General features: G+C 60.9%; 1 protein-coding gene across 1 annotated transcript; it reads right to left on the bottom strand.

Moving 5' to 3' along the window:
* Nucleotides 1–391: 391 nt before the first annotated feature.
* Nucleotides 392–7,489, bottom strand: PRDM13 (PR/SET domain 13). The gene is made up of 4 exons (XM_072855999.1): nt 7,349–7,489; nt 5,457–5,588; nt 5,238–5,358; nt 392–1,884 (listed from the first exon to the last, which is right to left on the bottom strand). The coding sequence occupies exons 1-4, from the start codon at nt 7,487–7,489 to the stop codon at nt 392–394; spliced, it is 1,887 nt and encodes a 628-aa protein (XP_072712100.1).
* Nucleotides 7,490–14,099: the final 6,610 nt, after the last annotated feature.

The following is a 14,099-nucleotide window of genomic DNA, read 5'->3' as shown; positions in this document are numbered from 1 at the left end:
AACAAGTGACGGGAGAGCAAGTAGAAAAAACTCGTTTCCAAAAGGCACAATTTCCTCGACACAAAGGTACAATAAAAATATATGGCCACTGAAATACGGCGCCTATGGGGAAGCCGCGCCCGCCCGGTGGGATCCCGGGCCCGCCAGGGTTCCGCTCCCCCCCTCCCGGCCCTCTCCCGGCCCGGCGGCTGCAGCGCCGGGGGCGACGCCGCGGCGGGAGCCCGGGGACGCCGGCGACGGGCGCGCACTCCCGGCCGCCCCGCCGCCGGCGGGCTCTCCCCCGCGACACGGCCTCCCGTGGGACCGCCCCGGGAGGCCGGGAGCTCGGAGTCCGTGGGAGGGGGGCTGCAGCGCGCACCCCGCCCCCGCCCCGCCCCGGCCGGCCCCCGCATCACTGCGGGCGGTTCCTGCTGCCGCTCTCCGGGTCGCTCTGGTCGTCGGTGAAGCAGACGTCCACGTCGCTCTCGTTGTCAGTCTTTTGCTCCTGCTCGGGGTGCGCGTAGCCAGAGTCACTCTTGTCCTCGGCCGCCTTGCCGAGGCTCTGCCCCGGGTGCCGGGACTTGACGTGCCGCTCCAGGTCGCGGCGCCGCACCAGCACCTTGCCGCAGTACTCGCAGCGGTAGGGCGTGTTGCCCTCGGCGTGCAGGCGGATGTGCTTGTTGAGGTTGCTGGGGTCCCCGAAGGGCCGCAGGCAGACCTTGCACTTGAGCGGCTTGTAGCCGGTGTGAGTCCGCATGTGGATCTTCAGCCCGTACTTGCGGGAGTACAGCTTCCCGCAGTAGAGGCAGAGGTGCCCGGTCTTGGGCTTCCCGCCGGCCGCCCCCGCCGCCCCCGCCGGCAGCGCCTCCAGCCGCCCGCGGCCCTTCTCGGCCGCCAGCTCGGAGAGCTGCTGCGTGTGCATGGCGATCTCCCGGTCGATGCTGGCCAGCGAGCCCAGCTCGGCGGCGTGCAGCCCCGCCGCCGGCCCCCCGAAGTACGACACCGACTCGGGGTACTTGAGGAGGCCGCCGAGGTGCAGCTTCAGCGGGTAGTAGGGCGCGGCGCCGTAGAGCAGCTCCCCGTTGTAGACGGTGAGCGGCATCACCGGCAGCCCGCACTCCCCCGCGTACGCCTTCAGCCCCTCGAAGGGCGGCAGCGCGAAGCGCTCCAGCGCGCCGCCGGGCAGCGGCGGGTAGCGGGCGGGCGGCAGCGCGGCGGCGGCGGGCAGCCCCCGCTCCACCTGCCGGAAGGCCGAGGCCTCCTCCAGGGGCGAGAGCAGCGGGAAGGCGCGCAGCCCGCCGCCGCACGCCAGCCCCGCCGCCGCCGCCGCCGCTGCCGCCGCCGCCGCCGCCGGGGGGGCGGCCTCGCCCGGCAGCGCCCCGCACTTGGGCGGCGCCTCGGCGGCGGCGCGTCCCGCCTTCAGCCCCCCCAGCAGCTTGGAGAAGCCGAGAGCGGCGGCGCCCCGCGCCTCCTCCCGCAGCGGCCCGGCGGGGCGGAAGGCCGAGCGCGCCCCGGGGCAGAGCGCCAGCCCGTTGCCGCCCGCCGGCCCCAGCAGCGGCCCCGGCCCGCGGGCGGCCCCCACGCTCATGTCCAGGGCGCGCTCCTGCTCCTCCTTGCCCGCCGCCCGCTTGGGCGGCCCCGGCTTGCCGAGCGGCGGGGAGGCGGCGGCGGCCTCCCGCTTGACGGCCTCCCGCGGGCCGCAGCCGGGCGGCGGGTGGCCGCGCAGCGCGGCGGCCGGCGGCTCCTTGGGGGGGAGGCCGAAGGCGGCGGCGGCGGGCCGGCCGTGGTCGTGGTGGAGGAAGGGCCGGCCGTGGCTCAGCGCGCAGTGGAAGTGGACGTGGGCCTTGAGGCTGTTGGGGTACTTGAAGGTCCTCCAGCAGTACCAGCAGATGTACCGCTCCTCCCCTGCGGAGGCAAGCGGAGGGGCCCGTCAGCGGCGGCCGCGCCTCCCCCCGCATCCCCGCGCCTCCCCGCGCCCCCGCCGCCCCGGCCCGCCCCGCCGTGCCGTGCCGTGCGGGCGCTGCGCGGTGCGGGCTGCGCTCCCGCGGACGGGCCGCCGTGGCGCCGGAGGGGAGCAGCTGCTGCCGCGAGTCGTCTGTCGGGGGGCCCATCTGTTGGCGTTTGCAGGGGAGGTAGCGTATGTCAGGGAGTCGGCTGCACCGAACAAAGGCCAATCTAATGATCGTGAGCCCCTCATTACGCGGCGAGACAATATCCGATATGTATGGGCCATATGTAATCGTTCCCTTTCAGAGGACAATGCCCTTTGTGCCCCGTCCCCTAAACGTTTCGGCTTCTCTCAGGCGGAACAGACCTCGCTCGCCGCGGCTGTGGCGGCTGCCCGGCACCGCGGAGGCACAGGCTTCGCTCTCCCGCTCCGGACACTGCTTGCCGGGAGCGTCCTCCCAGGGAGGAGCATCCCCCCAGCCCCGACGGTGAAACGCTGCCTCTGAGGGCAACCTGTCTGTCTGGGTAGCTTTATATTCTTTCTCTCTCTCTTTATCTCTCTCTCTTTCTTTCTTTCTCTCTTTCCTTCTCTCGTTCTCTCTCTCTTTCCCTTCTTTCCTTCCTTTTCTTTCCTTTTCTGTCTTTCTAACTCGCTCTCCCCCTCTCCTCCTCTTCCCCTTCCCTTTCCCCTTCTCTCCTCTCCTTTCTTCTCTCTCTTTTTCTGCCTGCATGTCTCCATCTCTCTCTCGTTCACCCCAGTCACTACAACACACCCACAAGACGTTTCAGGAGCTCCCGGAGCTCCCCCGAGCTGCCGCCCACCCCGCCCGTCCCCAGCTGATCCGCACTCCTGAGTTAATGCACACAAACGCCGAAGGTGAGCCCCAGTGCCACACAGAAACGAGGGGCCCCTCCAGGCCTGGGGCCAGCTCCTCACGTTTCGGGGGGTCCCTTGGGGGGCGACGGGGGTGAGACGGGGCACAAGCGGCCGGGGATGGGGGGGCTTCGGCCCTGCGGCAGCCGGGGGCCGGCGGGTCACCGAGGCGGACACGCTGGCCACGACCAGCCCCCCGAGAGGGCTTTTAAAGCAGTGTTTGGACCGGGGATCAGCCGCTGCGGGTGAAACACGCAGTCGTCGTTCTCCGCGGGAAACTCGGGCGCGAACTCTCGTGGAAAGGTCCGGCGCTGGTGCGTGTGTCTCGTCGCCTGCGTCCTTGCCGTCGTGCGCAGCCCTTCCTCGCTTGCCGTGTAGCGGCGGTCCCAGGCTGTGCAGCGTTACGAAGTCGTTGGACGTGGCTGTTCGCCCCGTCGAGGAGGGAGGGAGGCGGGAGCGTGTGTGCCCGGGCCCGGGTGGGGCAGCGGCCGCGGGAGGCGGAACCACGGCCGCCATCCCACCGCCGTGCCCTGGAAAACGGGTAAAGGACCGGTACGGACCGAACGGCCACAGACCTCGGCGGGCTCCCTCCTCCTGCCTTCCTCTGCCTTCGCGGGTCTCTCCAGCGGCGCGGTTTGGCCCCGCTTGTCCTCGGCAAAAGCGTGGCGGGATCGGCGGGACCGGCTGCCTCCCGAGCGCCACCGAGCCCGGCCCGGCGCTTTCCCCAGCTCAGCTCCAGTCCAGCACCCATCGCTCAGGAAAAAAAAAAAAAAAAAAAAAAAGAAAGAAACGAAAACCATCGCTTTTTCATCACGGTAAACCCAAATAAATGGGGTCAAACAGAGAAGATTTCCAAAGTTTTGTTTTGCTTTGTTTTTAAAAAAAAATTCTCTGAATTTCTTCCGCCCTGGGTTGTTGTTTGTTTTTTTTTTTTTCCCAGCGTACTATTCTTAAAAGAAGAGCGCTTCAGCATTCTGATACGCTTATTCTGAGTCCGTATTAATTAGTCTGGAAACTGTGGGGCCGGAGACACAGCAGGTCCGCAGGGCCAGTCTGTAACCGAGCCTCGCTTCGACGGGACGAAGAAGATGCCACACGCTGGGTGCCTCTCGCAGACCTGGGCTGTCTTGCCCTTATTTTCCCTGAGCAGCACTGGTGCCCACCCACAAGCAAGGGCTGCTGGGCTGGGGGGGCAGAACCCGGCACGGTGTCCTCCTTCCTGCAGCCAAAACTTCGCCAGAGCCCGGGCTTTTGGAGGGGGTGACCCTCTGCAGACCCATTCCCTCACTGCCCTTGGTGGGGGGGGACAAAGAGGTGACCAAGAGTTCCTTTTGCAGGTATAGTTTTAGTGCAAGGAGGTATTCGGGCTCTTGCGCATCGCACCAGTCGGATGGGACGTGAGCTGCCAGCGCCCGGCGTTTCGGCAATCATCCCTCCAGGCCGGATCCCGATTACCCTGCGGAGTAGTCAGCCTTGAGGGGTGGGGAGGGCTCAGCCCCTCCCCGGATCGGGCCCTTGCTCCCTTCTCGGGGACTCCTCCAGGCTGAAGGATCTTCTGCGCCGGGCAGGAGCAGGTGGGGTCCCCCCGCCGCCAGCTGAGCGGGCTCGGCCCGAGGGGAGCGGGTGCCGCAGGTCTCGCCGAGCCCCCGCCGCCCCGGGGAGCGGCCGGACCCGGCCTCCCTCTGCCCGCCGGGCCGGGCAGCGGCGAGAGGGCCCAGGGAGCAGCGGGAGCCCGTGCCTGCCGCCGGAGCAGCCCGACGGATGAACGCTGAGGGGTTTCCTCTTCTGTTCCCCCGTGTAGTGTGCTGCCGCCTTATCGGTTGTGCTAACATCGGTGTAATTCCAGCTAAGAATCAGCTTGCAGATTGAAACAAGCGGTCCCAGGCGGGTGTCTTCCCCTTCCCGATATCCTCGGATATCCTTATCTGAGTGTAAATTGACGCCGACTTAAGTTTTACCTGATACATCCTAATTTACAGGGACTGCCCACTACCCTCAACTACGTGAATCTGTCCCTAAGATAACCTGAAAAGAGGCTCGGAAGCTCTGACCGAGGAACACGCAAGGCGAAAGCGCTATTTTGAAAACCCAGGAAGCCAAATTGCTGTCTCGCATGACAACACGAGCGTTGTTTCATGGAAATCCCATTTGCCTCTCAGAAGATCATTAAATTGTGCCCATGACGGAACGACTCGAGGCACGGGGGCCTTTCCATACGCTACCCAGTTAATAGATCACCCTTTAAATATAAGCAGATGGAGTCTTAGTTTAAAGGGTGGCAGGTTAAGAGTCCCTGCAGCTGTGCTGGCGTTAATTTTTCTGAGAGCCCACGTTTGCCTACCGCGGTTCGAGCTCCCGGTGAAGGTGTCAATTAAAGGGGGTTTGTTTTGTGTCATTTAATTCGGTTGCTCTGAAGTGAACGCCCGTATCGGTATACCTTTCTCGTCGTGCGTCGGGGTGGCCGTGACGGGGATGTCAAACCACTGCGCCAGCGGGTTGGAGTACCAGACGGTGAGCTCCTCTCCCGGCTGGACATCTCGCAGCGCCCGGTAGAAAATCTGCGAGGGGGAGAAAGGAAACTTCTTCAGGAGGCTTGAGAGGGGAGGCAGGTGGCGGAGAGCGGTGCCAGGCCGGCCCGGAGCCGCGAGTGGGGTACCTGTCCTCCTGGCAGATCCGCAACAGCCTCCAGTGTCTGCTCCTGGGAGTTTCGGGCAGCCCGGATTAACCCTATCCACTCCAGAGCTGAGCTCCCGGCTTCATCCACTAACTCCCCTCTCACCATCCGCACCTGGAAGACAGGCGGCACCGCTGTCACTGCCACGCGAGACGAAACAGAAAGAAAGCAAGAATAAGCTTTCCCGTCCCCCTGCCTGCCTCCCTGCCCGCTCTGCCCTGCCCGGCGAGCCCGCTCTCACACAGCGGGCGGGTGTCTGGGCATCGCAGCTCGGAAGCAGCGGCGAGAGCATCGCGTTTTGCCGCCGGTTTGCCTCTTCCATCCTCACCCGCCTTTGGGTAGGACCTTCCTCGACTCGCAGGTGCCTCGGGAGAGCTGCGGCTGGCCCGGAGGGGCTTGCTGCTCTGCGGGGGTAAGGGGGGAAGAGCCCGGGCCCGGCGGGGACCTGCAGCACTGCGAGGGGAAACGGGATTTTTCCCTCGGGTCGCACGGGCCCAAGCGCACGTTGTTCGGTAGCAGCTGCCGCATTTAGCTTAAGGCTGTATTAAACGCCCAGGTAAGATGCTATTTTTTTTTTTTGAAGGGTTTGTGCAGCCTCTGAGTCCGTGCAAAACAATTGCGACATATAGGAGTTGTCGGGAGACGAGGAGGGGGAAAGGGGAGAGGATGCTGCTTAGCTACCAAGTCTCTGTAGCCCCATACTTCATAATCTGCTTGCCCATACAAAGAGAAAATGAAGTGCCCGTTCCCTGAATGACCGTGCAATAAAAGTCATCGGAACAAAGCAGTCTAAGGCGAGAAACCAAGGGAGCCAGATGAGAAATAAATTTGAGTGGGCTGGCAGAGCGTTTAAAAACAATTAAAGGGCATTAAAAATCCGAGCGGAACGCGTGAGCCGCGGCTGCCCGGGGGGTGGAAGGAGGGCTCTCATCCGCAGCCCCCTGCAGAGCCCGATGGACGGGGCGAGTACCCTTCACCGCCTCCTCCTCGCTCCTTCCCGGCTCGGACATCGACTGACCCCGGAGCCGGTAGCCGGGTGGCCGTCACCCCCTCCCGCTCCGGCTGTGCGGCTTGTTTGCGGCTCCGGGGCTAGGAGCTGGCTTGCGAGGAGGCCGAGCTGTGCTCCGCCGGGCGCTGGGCTGCCCCGACACCGGCAACCCGCGCCCCGCCGCGGCCCCCGGGGGAGCCCCGGCCCGCTCGCCCCGCGCTCCCCTCCGGCCCCAGCCAAAGGACCCGCTGGACCGGCGGCGGCCGAGGAAAGGGACATGCCGGGGGCGGGGGGGGGGGATAAACCCGAGCCAAACGCAGAAATAAATCGGTGCGTCTGCCGCTCCCCCTGCTCCTTCCCCGGACAAAACCCGGGGGCTATGAAAGCCGCATGCCCCCGTCTCGCCGGGGCTGCAGGGGCGAGCAGCCAGCCGTGGCACGTCCTGGCCCTGCCGGGGAAGGGGCAATGCCCGAGTGAGCGGAGCCCCGCGGGGCGGGGGCCGGGCGGCGGGACCAGCGCCCTCCGGCACCGGGCACCGGGCACGGGGCTGTGGCGGCGCTTGCAGCACGTCTGTGTCCGAGGCGGGGGCGCGTCCGCTCCTCCGGGAGAGCCGCCGGGGCCCCTGGCCTCGCCGCGGAGGCCGGCCGGGCTAGCGGGGCCCCGGCGCCGGGGAGGAGGGGGAGAGGGCACGGGCGGGCAGGCTTTCCCGGCGAAGCCACGAGGAGACATCCCGGGAGGCTCTGGAAGCGCTTCCCTTTCCTGGCTCGCTCTAAGGAGGGAGGATCGAAGCGAGAGGGGGGAAGAGCAGCCTCTTCTCCCAAGCCGGCTTCCCCGGGTCAACGAGAGAGCGAGGTCCAGCGGTGCAGGAGAGGCGGTAGGAAAATACCTTTTTTTTGGGTCCTGGCTCCCTGCGGTCTGACAGGTACTTGCCCAGTTTGAAGATGCCCGGCACAGGACCCAGCCGCAGCCCCGCCGGGATGCAGCTCTCCGCGCTCACGCTGGTGGCCGGCGCTCTGCTGGTTTGCATCGCTGCCTCTGGGTGCGAGCGCTCGGGAACCCCAACTACTTAAGGGGGCCGGAGTGACAGCGGCGGGCGGCGGGCGGGAGGATGAGCACCGGCCTATCTCCGCCCGCAGAGTGACGCGGCCGCGTGTGGACGGCGGCTTTTCAACGGGAGCAGGAGGGGTACCCCTTGGCAGGGGGATGCTCTGGGGCGCGGAGTTCGGTGAGAGAGTTTGGCTCCTCGAGCAGCTGCGGAGTCCCATCCAAGAGGGTCACATGGAGCCTTTCCCTAACCCTCCTGCATAATCAGGCGGAGTGAATGGCTGGCAGACAAAGGGCCAGGCGACCTTCCCATTCCTAAAAATCCAATTTGTCAAGGGCAAAGAAAAGGCGCTGGTGAATCAAAGGTCTGGAGGGACCATTAATCCTCAGCATGGGGTATTGTCCCCGAGACAGTTACGATATTTTAAGTGACAAATCCACTGTATAATTTCTCCATAAATTTTACTTCCTTTTATTGTTCCTCGACAAACCAGTTTTGGAAAATAAGTGACTATTTTAAGTCTACTTGGCTGAGCCTTTTGAGGTTTAATATACTTCAAAGATTTTTAATTCTCTTCCCTTGGCTTTATTGTAAAGGAGATTAAACAAAGAGATGGGGAATGTTTTGAGGACTTGTTAACTTCTATTGATTCCCGGCGTGTGCCATACAGAAATTGGGCAGGTACTTGATGGGAAAACACCAGAAAATACCTACACTTTTTTTTTTTTTTTTTTAAAGAACGACCATATTACCATTTCAGTGGGTTGGTTTCAGGCCAGTAATCTGTTCAGAAGAGCTTTGATCCTTAAGGAGGATGAATAGCACAAAATATGAGCCGCCGTAGCCCCTGTAAAACACAAACCGCTGCATCTGCGAGGGCTGGGGAAGCTGTGCCTGTAGTTGGTGCGATTAAGGAGTAGAGACGGGAGGAAATAGAGACATACAGCCACCAGGAAACAGGGAGGCACGGCCAGCAGATAACACACATGTCTAGCGAACAGCGTGCAGCTGGATTCCTCGTTTAATACGTCCACAGGTTCCTCTCCCACACGCAAAATCGCTTGCACCGAGGCTGCTTTCGGAGGTGGAACCTACAAAAAGCGACTGTAAATAAAGCCAGAACGAAGCGACTCGAACAGAGTGCGTCTATGGCCCTCCTCTTCGCATAAATATTTTAATTAAGGTACAGCGTGGCGCTAGGGTTAAGTCACCCTATAATTCCGGCTGGCTAAATGTCCCAAGAATTTTCCAGGAGCTGAAAAGGAAAGGTGTGCGACTTTTTTCTTACGCACATGCAACAGTCCAGATGTGCGTGTCAGACCAAAGAGTAGAGTAACAAATTCAATTTCCCGCTTTCGCTTTTATAGTCCTGCCTAATTCCCGCTAGCAGGTTTTCTCTGCTCCATACCTCGTAACTCTCCAAAAAGAAGATCTCTGAACCTTTGTCCTGCGGAGAAGTTGCACATGCAGATTTTATCCATCGCTTTCAGAACCAATTGCAGATACGGAGGGTTTTGTGTTTTTTTTTTTTTCCCTGCCGTTTTTGTAATAATCAGACCTAACAAATTGCAAAAGAAAAACCAAAAAGCTGCGCTCGGAGGTGTATCTGCCGAGAGGTGCCAGGTAACTGAGCGGGCTCTTCTCAAGTAACGCCGCTTTCTGCGGGATAAACCTTGGCAAGTCGCTTTCGATGTAATCGATAGTGTGGGCTTTACTCTGGATTTGTTTGCCGCCGTCACGCGTGGCACCGTGGGAGCAAGGGCCACAGGGATGCGCAGGGGGGACGAGAGGGATTTCGACCCGGTTCGCGTCTCACGAGTCGGCAATGGCAAAGACGCTCTTTCCCCTCTCCCTGCCCGGCACCGCGCCAGGAGAGCACGGACAGCTCAGCCGGGCGAGTCGGGGCTGCTGCCGCCGTGACATTTGCCCACGCCGGTCGCCGCTTGCGCCCGCTGCCAGCCGGCTGCCCTCCGCAAGGCACCGGCGTCTACTCACACAGTCGCGGCGAGCCCTGCAATGTCAGCATCCCCGCAAGGTCAGCATCCCCGCAAGGTCAGCATCCCTGCTGAGACCAGCGGGCAGCGAGGGGCTGTGGCCGCACCGCCCGTTCCGCCCTCGGCGCTGCCCGCGGGCGCTGGGCGGGGAGAGCGGGGCTCTCCGGGACGGCGGGACCCGACCGGGACGGGACGGGGACGGGGACGCGGACGGGGCGCTGCCGCCGCCTGCTCCGGGGGCCGCTGGCCGGCACTGAACCCGCGTGGGCCGTGGATGCACTTTTAGTAATGATACATACGAGGCAAATGTCGCTCCTGCCCCCAGCAGCATCGATGACCACCGACGGCACCTCTCCGGGGTGCAACGGCAGGGACCGTCCCCGGAGCCGGGGGGTTCTCTTTCACTTCAGGGAAGGAAGGGGTGGGGGGAGAGGATGTGGGGAACTGAAGATGACCCCTTTGATCAGCGGCCTGAATGGGGAAAAAAGGATAAACAAGAAGTTGAGGGCAATAAATTTAAGCCATGAACATGTCCCTGTAACCTCTGGCCTGGCCACTTGAGGATGAGACCGGGTCGAAATTCCGGGAGCCGCAGAGGTAGGGAGAGGGCTTTCAAGGCGACCAAGGTACCCTACTGCTCCGCCTCGGGAGCCGCTCCCTCCCGGGCCTTAATGAGTCAAAAAGCGTGAACGACACGCGAACAATTTTATCAATAGGACCATGTAAAGGCCGACTGTGAGGAAAGTTATTTATTAATATAGCCGATTGTGGCTGGTTCCCATCCACTCAGAAAAGAAAAGCCCTTGCTCTGGAAGCATTCACACCAGTTCTCCAATTTTTATTCTGTCCTGTGGCTCAAAGTTGAAGTTCCCCAAGTGAAATAAATTGTCCACAAAAGAGGAAAGGAACCACATTTTCTTTTATTTTTCCTTCCCTAAAAAGGAAGGGTGAAACCGATCTAATGTGCCCACTGGAGCAAGATGCAGCATGAAAGGCCGGGTGTTAAAAGTAAAAGCAGCCTTTGGAGCAAATGGGATGGAAAATTAAATGAAATTAAATAGCTTGAACGACCGTATTGTCCCTTATTAAAAAGACACATTAATTACATGGTTTCAGCTTTATTCAAAGACAATGTTTAGGCTCAATCAAAACATTCCACTATCGCTCTTTATATACCTAAACGGGCTACTAGAGGCACCATTAAAGCCAGATCACTTTTGCCCAGAGATGCGACGAAAGTTATTTTCCTCGGCGGCCCTCATTGATGCCCACCGCTGAACTGCCGGTGCCCCTGAGTAACGCTTTGGCACACTGTTCTCCCTGATTTAACAGGTTGCCCCATAATGAGGCATGAATGTTAAGGAACAACAGCCATCCAAAGCGGCACAGTTGCAGAGAGCAATGTCCCACCAGGGAGCTCCATTCAAACCATCAAGCCGCTGCGGCACAGAGAAGGTTCAACACCACATTCAGACCAGCATGAATGCCTGGATGCAGGGCCCGGCCCATTCTGCCGCCGAGCACCGCAGCGGAGGCTTGAACAAAACGCTGCAAGTTCATTCAGCAGGCCATCCTCCGCCGGGGCAGCCCGGCCGGCGGCTCCCGGGCTGACCTTTTCCCGAAGCGGCTTTGCCCCGCCGAGGCGGCCCTTCCCCGGGCTGCGGGACGGGCCGGCCCGGGGCTCCCGCCCTGCCCGGCCCGGCCCCGGGCTCCCCACCCTGCCCGCCCGGACCCGGGGCTCCCGCCCTGCCCGCCCGGCCCCGGGCTCCCCACCCTGCCCGCCCAGACCCGGGGCTCCCGCCCTGCCCGCCCGGCCCCGGGGCTCCGGCCCGCGCCCGCCGCCACGGCCCCGCCGCGAGGGGATGGGGATGCGAGGGAGCGGGCTGAGGGCGGGGGAGGCTTGCTGAGACCCTGAAACGTGGAAATCCCCTGTAAACCGGCCGGAGAGAGCAACACGGCCTGAACGTCTTTTCTCTTTTATCTTTTATTTCTCTTTCTTTCTTTCTCTCTTTTTCCTTCCTTCCTTCCTTCCTTCCTTCCTTCCTTCCTTCCTTCCTTTTCTTTCTTTCTTTCTTTCTTTCTTTCTTTCTTTCTTTCTTTCTTTCTTTTCTTTCTTTCTTTCTTCCTTTCTTTCTTTCTTTCTCTCTTTCTTTCTCTCTTTCTTTCTTCTTTCTTTCTTTCTTTCTTTTCTTTCTTTCTCTCTCTCTTTCTCGCTCTCTTTCTCGCTCTCTTTCTCGCTCTCTTTCTTTCTTTTCTTTCTCCTTTCCTTTCCTTTCCTTTCCTTTCCTTTCCTTTCCTTTCCTTTCCTTTCCTTTCCTTTCCTTTCCTTTCCTTTCCTTTCCTTTCCTTTCCTTTCCTTTCCTTTCCTTTCCTTTCCTTTCCTTTCCTTTCCTTTCCTTTCCTTTCCTTTCCTTTCCTCCTCCTCTCCTCTCCTCTCCTCCTCTCCTCTCCTCTCCTCTCCTCTCCTCTCCTCTCCTCTCCTCTCCTCTCCTCTCCTCTCCTCTCTTCTCCTCTCTCTCCTCCCTCCTCCTCCCCTCCCCTCCCTTCCTTTCTTCCTCCCTTCCCTTCCCTTCCCTTCCCTTGCCTTCCCTTCCCTTCCCTTCCCTTCCCTTCCCTTCCCTTCCCTTCCCTTCCCTTCCCTTCCCTTCCCTTCCCTGTGCAATTTCTTTATATCGCTTCCTCGATTTCGCTCACTGTCTCTCCTTCAGCCACTCTCTCTCAAACCCCCGTGCCTTTACCGCCCTTTCCCCTTTCTGTTCCTTCCCACCACATCCATTCCTCCCCCGTGACGCCGCCCGCAGCCGCCGCCGCGGCGCTGCCGGTGCCCGGTGCCCGGTGCCCGGTGCCCGGTGCCCGGTGCCGCGGGCGGGCGGGGCCGATCGGCGGGGCCGGGCGGTCGCGGCCCGGGCCGGCGGCCCCAACCAGCTGTGCGGTGCAGACGAGATGCGGGTGGGATATTAAAGCAGCTTTTGAATAGTAATTCAGGTTCTATGGGAACCCGGGCAGATGACAGGAGCTCGATTTGGTATTCGTATTGTTAATCCGAGCGTCAGCCCAGATCGGATTCAAACACGTTTTGTGCTCGTTAAAAATTCCAGTGTAGGGGCTGAGATTTTTTTTTCTTTTAGCCCAGCTTCAATTGGAGGCGAAACTTGCCGCATAAAGTATTCAAAGTCTGTCTAAAGTTGCCTTTTAACCGGATTCTCCCCCTCCCGCAGCCCCCAGCATATCTCTTGGTTCTTTCGGTTGACATGGTGCAAATAAAAGTCAGTAAACTTGTTGCTGAATTGCAATGTTTCGGTGTACCTTATAAATTCATACCTTTTCTCCCTCGATCGCCTCAGAATGAGCCCCTGCCTCAATTCGATTTTCCTTGCTGTTGGGCACATTTAGGAGAGAGTCTATTTGTGAAGTTCATTTCTAGGCAAATGTATTCAAGAGCTGATTGGGATGAATAGGACCGTGTGTCAGCCGCCCCTAATTGGGATTAAAGCACTTCGGACCATATGCAGAGAGTGACAGAAATTCTCAGGTTTCATTGTGCTCAGACTTCCACCCGCCTGGACACTCCCCCTGGAAAAGGGGGATTTATAAAGATTTCAGGGAGAAACTGAGGAAATAAAGGAGACGCAGAAAATGACCGGGCTGATGTCCCTCTGCGGGGCTGCCAGCACAGCAATTGCCGGGGGCAGCGACGGGACCCGGCGGGACCCGGCGAGGCGGCGGGGCCGGGGCCAGGCGGGGCCGGGGCCAGGCGGGGCCGGGAGCGGACCTGGCGCCGGGTTTCCCTTCGGAGGGAAGGGAAGCAAGCCTCGGCTCTCTCACGCCCGGCCTGTATTCGGGCTTAGAAACGCTGGGGGTCATATGGGATGGGAATGAAAAAGCCCACGGGGAAACTTCCCCCGGTGTTTCTAGCCTAAGGAGCAGGCTCCCAGGGGAGGAGGGAGGGAGGGGAAAGGTGAATCACAGGCAGGCGCCGCTCCCTGCCCAGCCCAGCACCGGTACCGGGGAAACGAGGGTTTTGGAACCCGGGGCTGGCCGGGGGCTGCACTCCCTGCGCCGGGCCTGCCTCATCTAGTGAAAGATGTTCCTGCCCACGGCAGGGGCTTGGGCTAGATGATCCCAACCCACACCACCCTGTGGGTCTATGAAGCTGTTAACTCGAAGCTGCTCAAAGTCCATTCCCGCCCAGCCCCCTGTCTGCCCGTCTATCCGTCTGCCCGCCAGCTGTGCACGAGTAGCCCTGGCAGGGCGAAGCATCCTGCCGCTGGCAGCCCTGCCCTTGCGGAGCCGTAGCGAGGGGCAACGTTCAAAGCTCAGGCCTGGCCTTCACACTGTGCCTAACCCGGGTGCGGGCTCGTCTGGACGCGGCAACCCCAAACCCGGGGAGAAAAATATTATTTAGGTTAGTGATTTTTAAACTCTGTGGTCGGTTATCAGGAAGACAATGTTTAATCCCATCATAATCAGACGGAGAAGAGCCTGCACCGCTATCAGGGCCCTTGTTTGCCGAGGCTACTTTGACGCAGCGAGGTGACCGGGAGCTGGTGACCGCCTGCTGCTTTCGTCCCCTCTGCGCTGCTTTCGTCCCCTCTGCA

The sequence above is a fragment of the Ciconia boyciana genome, chromosome 3 (assembly GCF_034638445.1).
Source record: "Ciconia boyciana chromosome 3, ASM3463844v1, whole genome shotgun sequence".
Taxonomy (NCBI): Eukaryota; Metazoa; Chordata; class Aves; order Ciconiiformes; family Ciconiidae; genus Ciconia; species Ciconia boyciana.
Note: the sequence above shows the minus strand (reverse complement) of the source record. Positions and strands in the feature narration are given on the sequence as shown.

Excerpts from the sequence above, each read along its gene's own strand:
- PRDM13 (XM_072855999.1), bottom strand. The coding sequence starts at position 7,489 with ATGCAAACCAGCAGAGCGCCGGCCACCAGCGTGAGCGCGGAGAGCTGC. Across the intron at positions 5,589-7,348 it reads AGCCAGGACCCAAAAAAAAG|GTGCGGATGGTGAGAGGGGA; the intron begins GTATTTTCCTAC and ends CCTGTCTTCCAG. Across the intron at positions 1,885-5,237 it reads CCCGACGCACGACGAGAAAG|GGGAGGAGCGGTACATCTGC; the intron begins GTATACCGATAC and ends TTGCCTCCGCAG.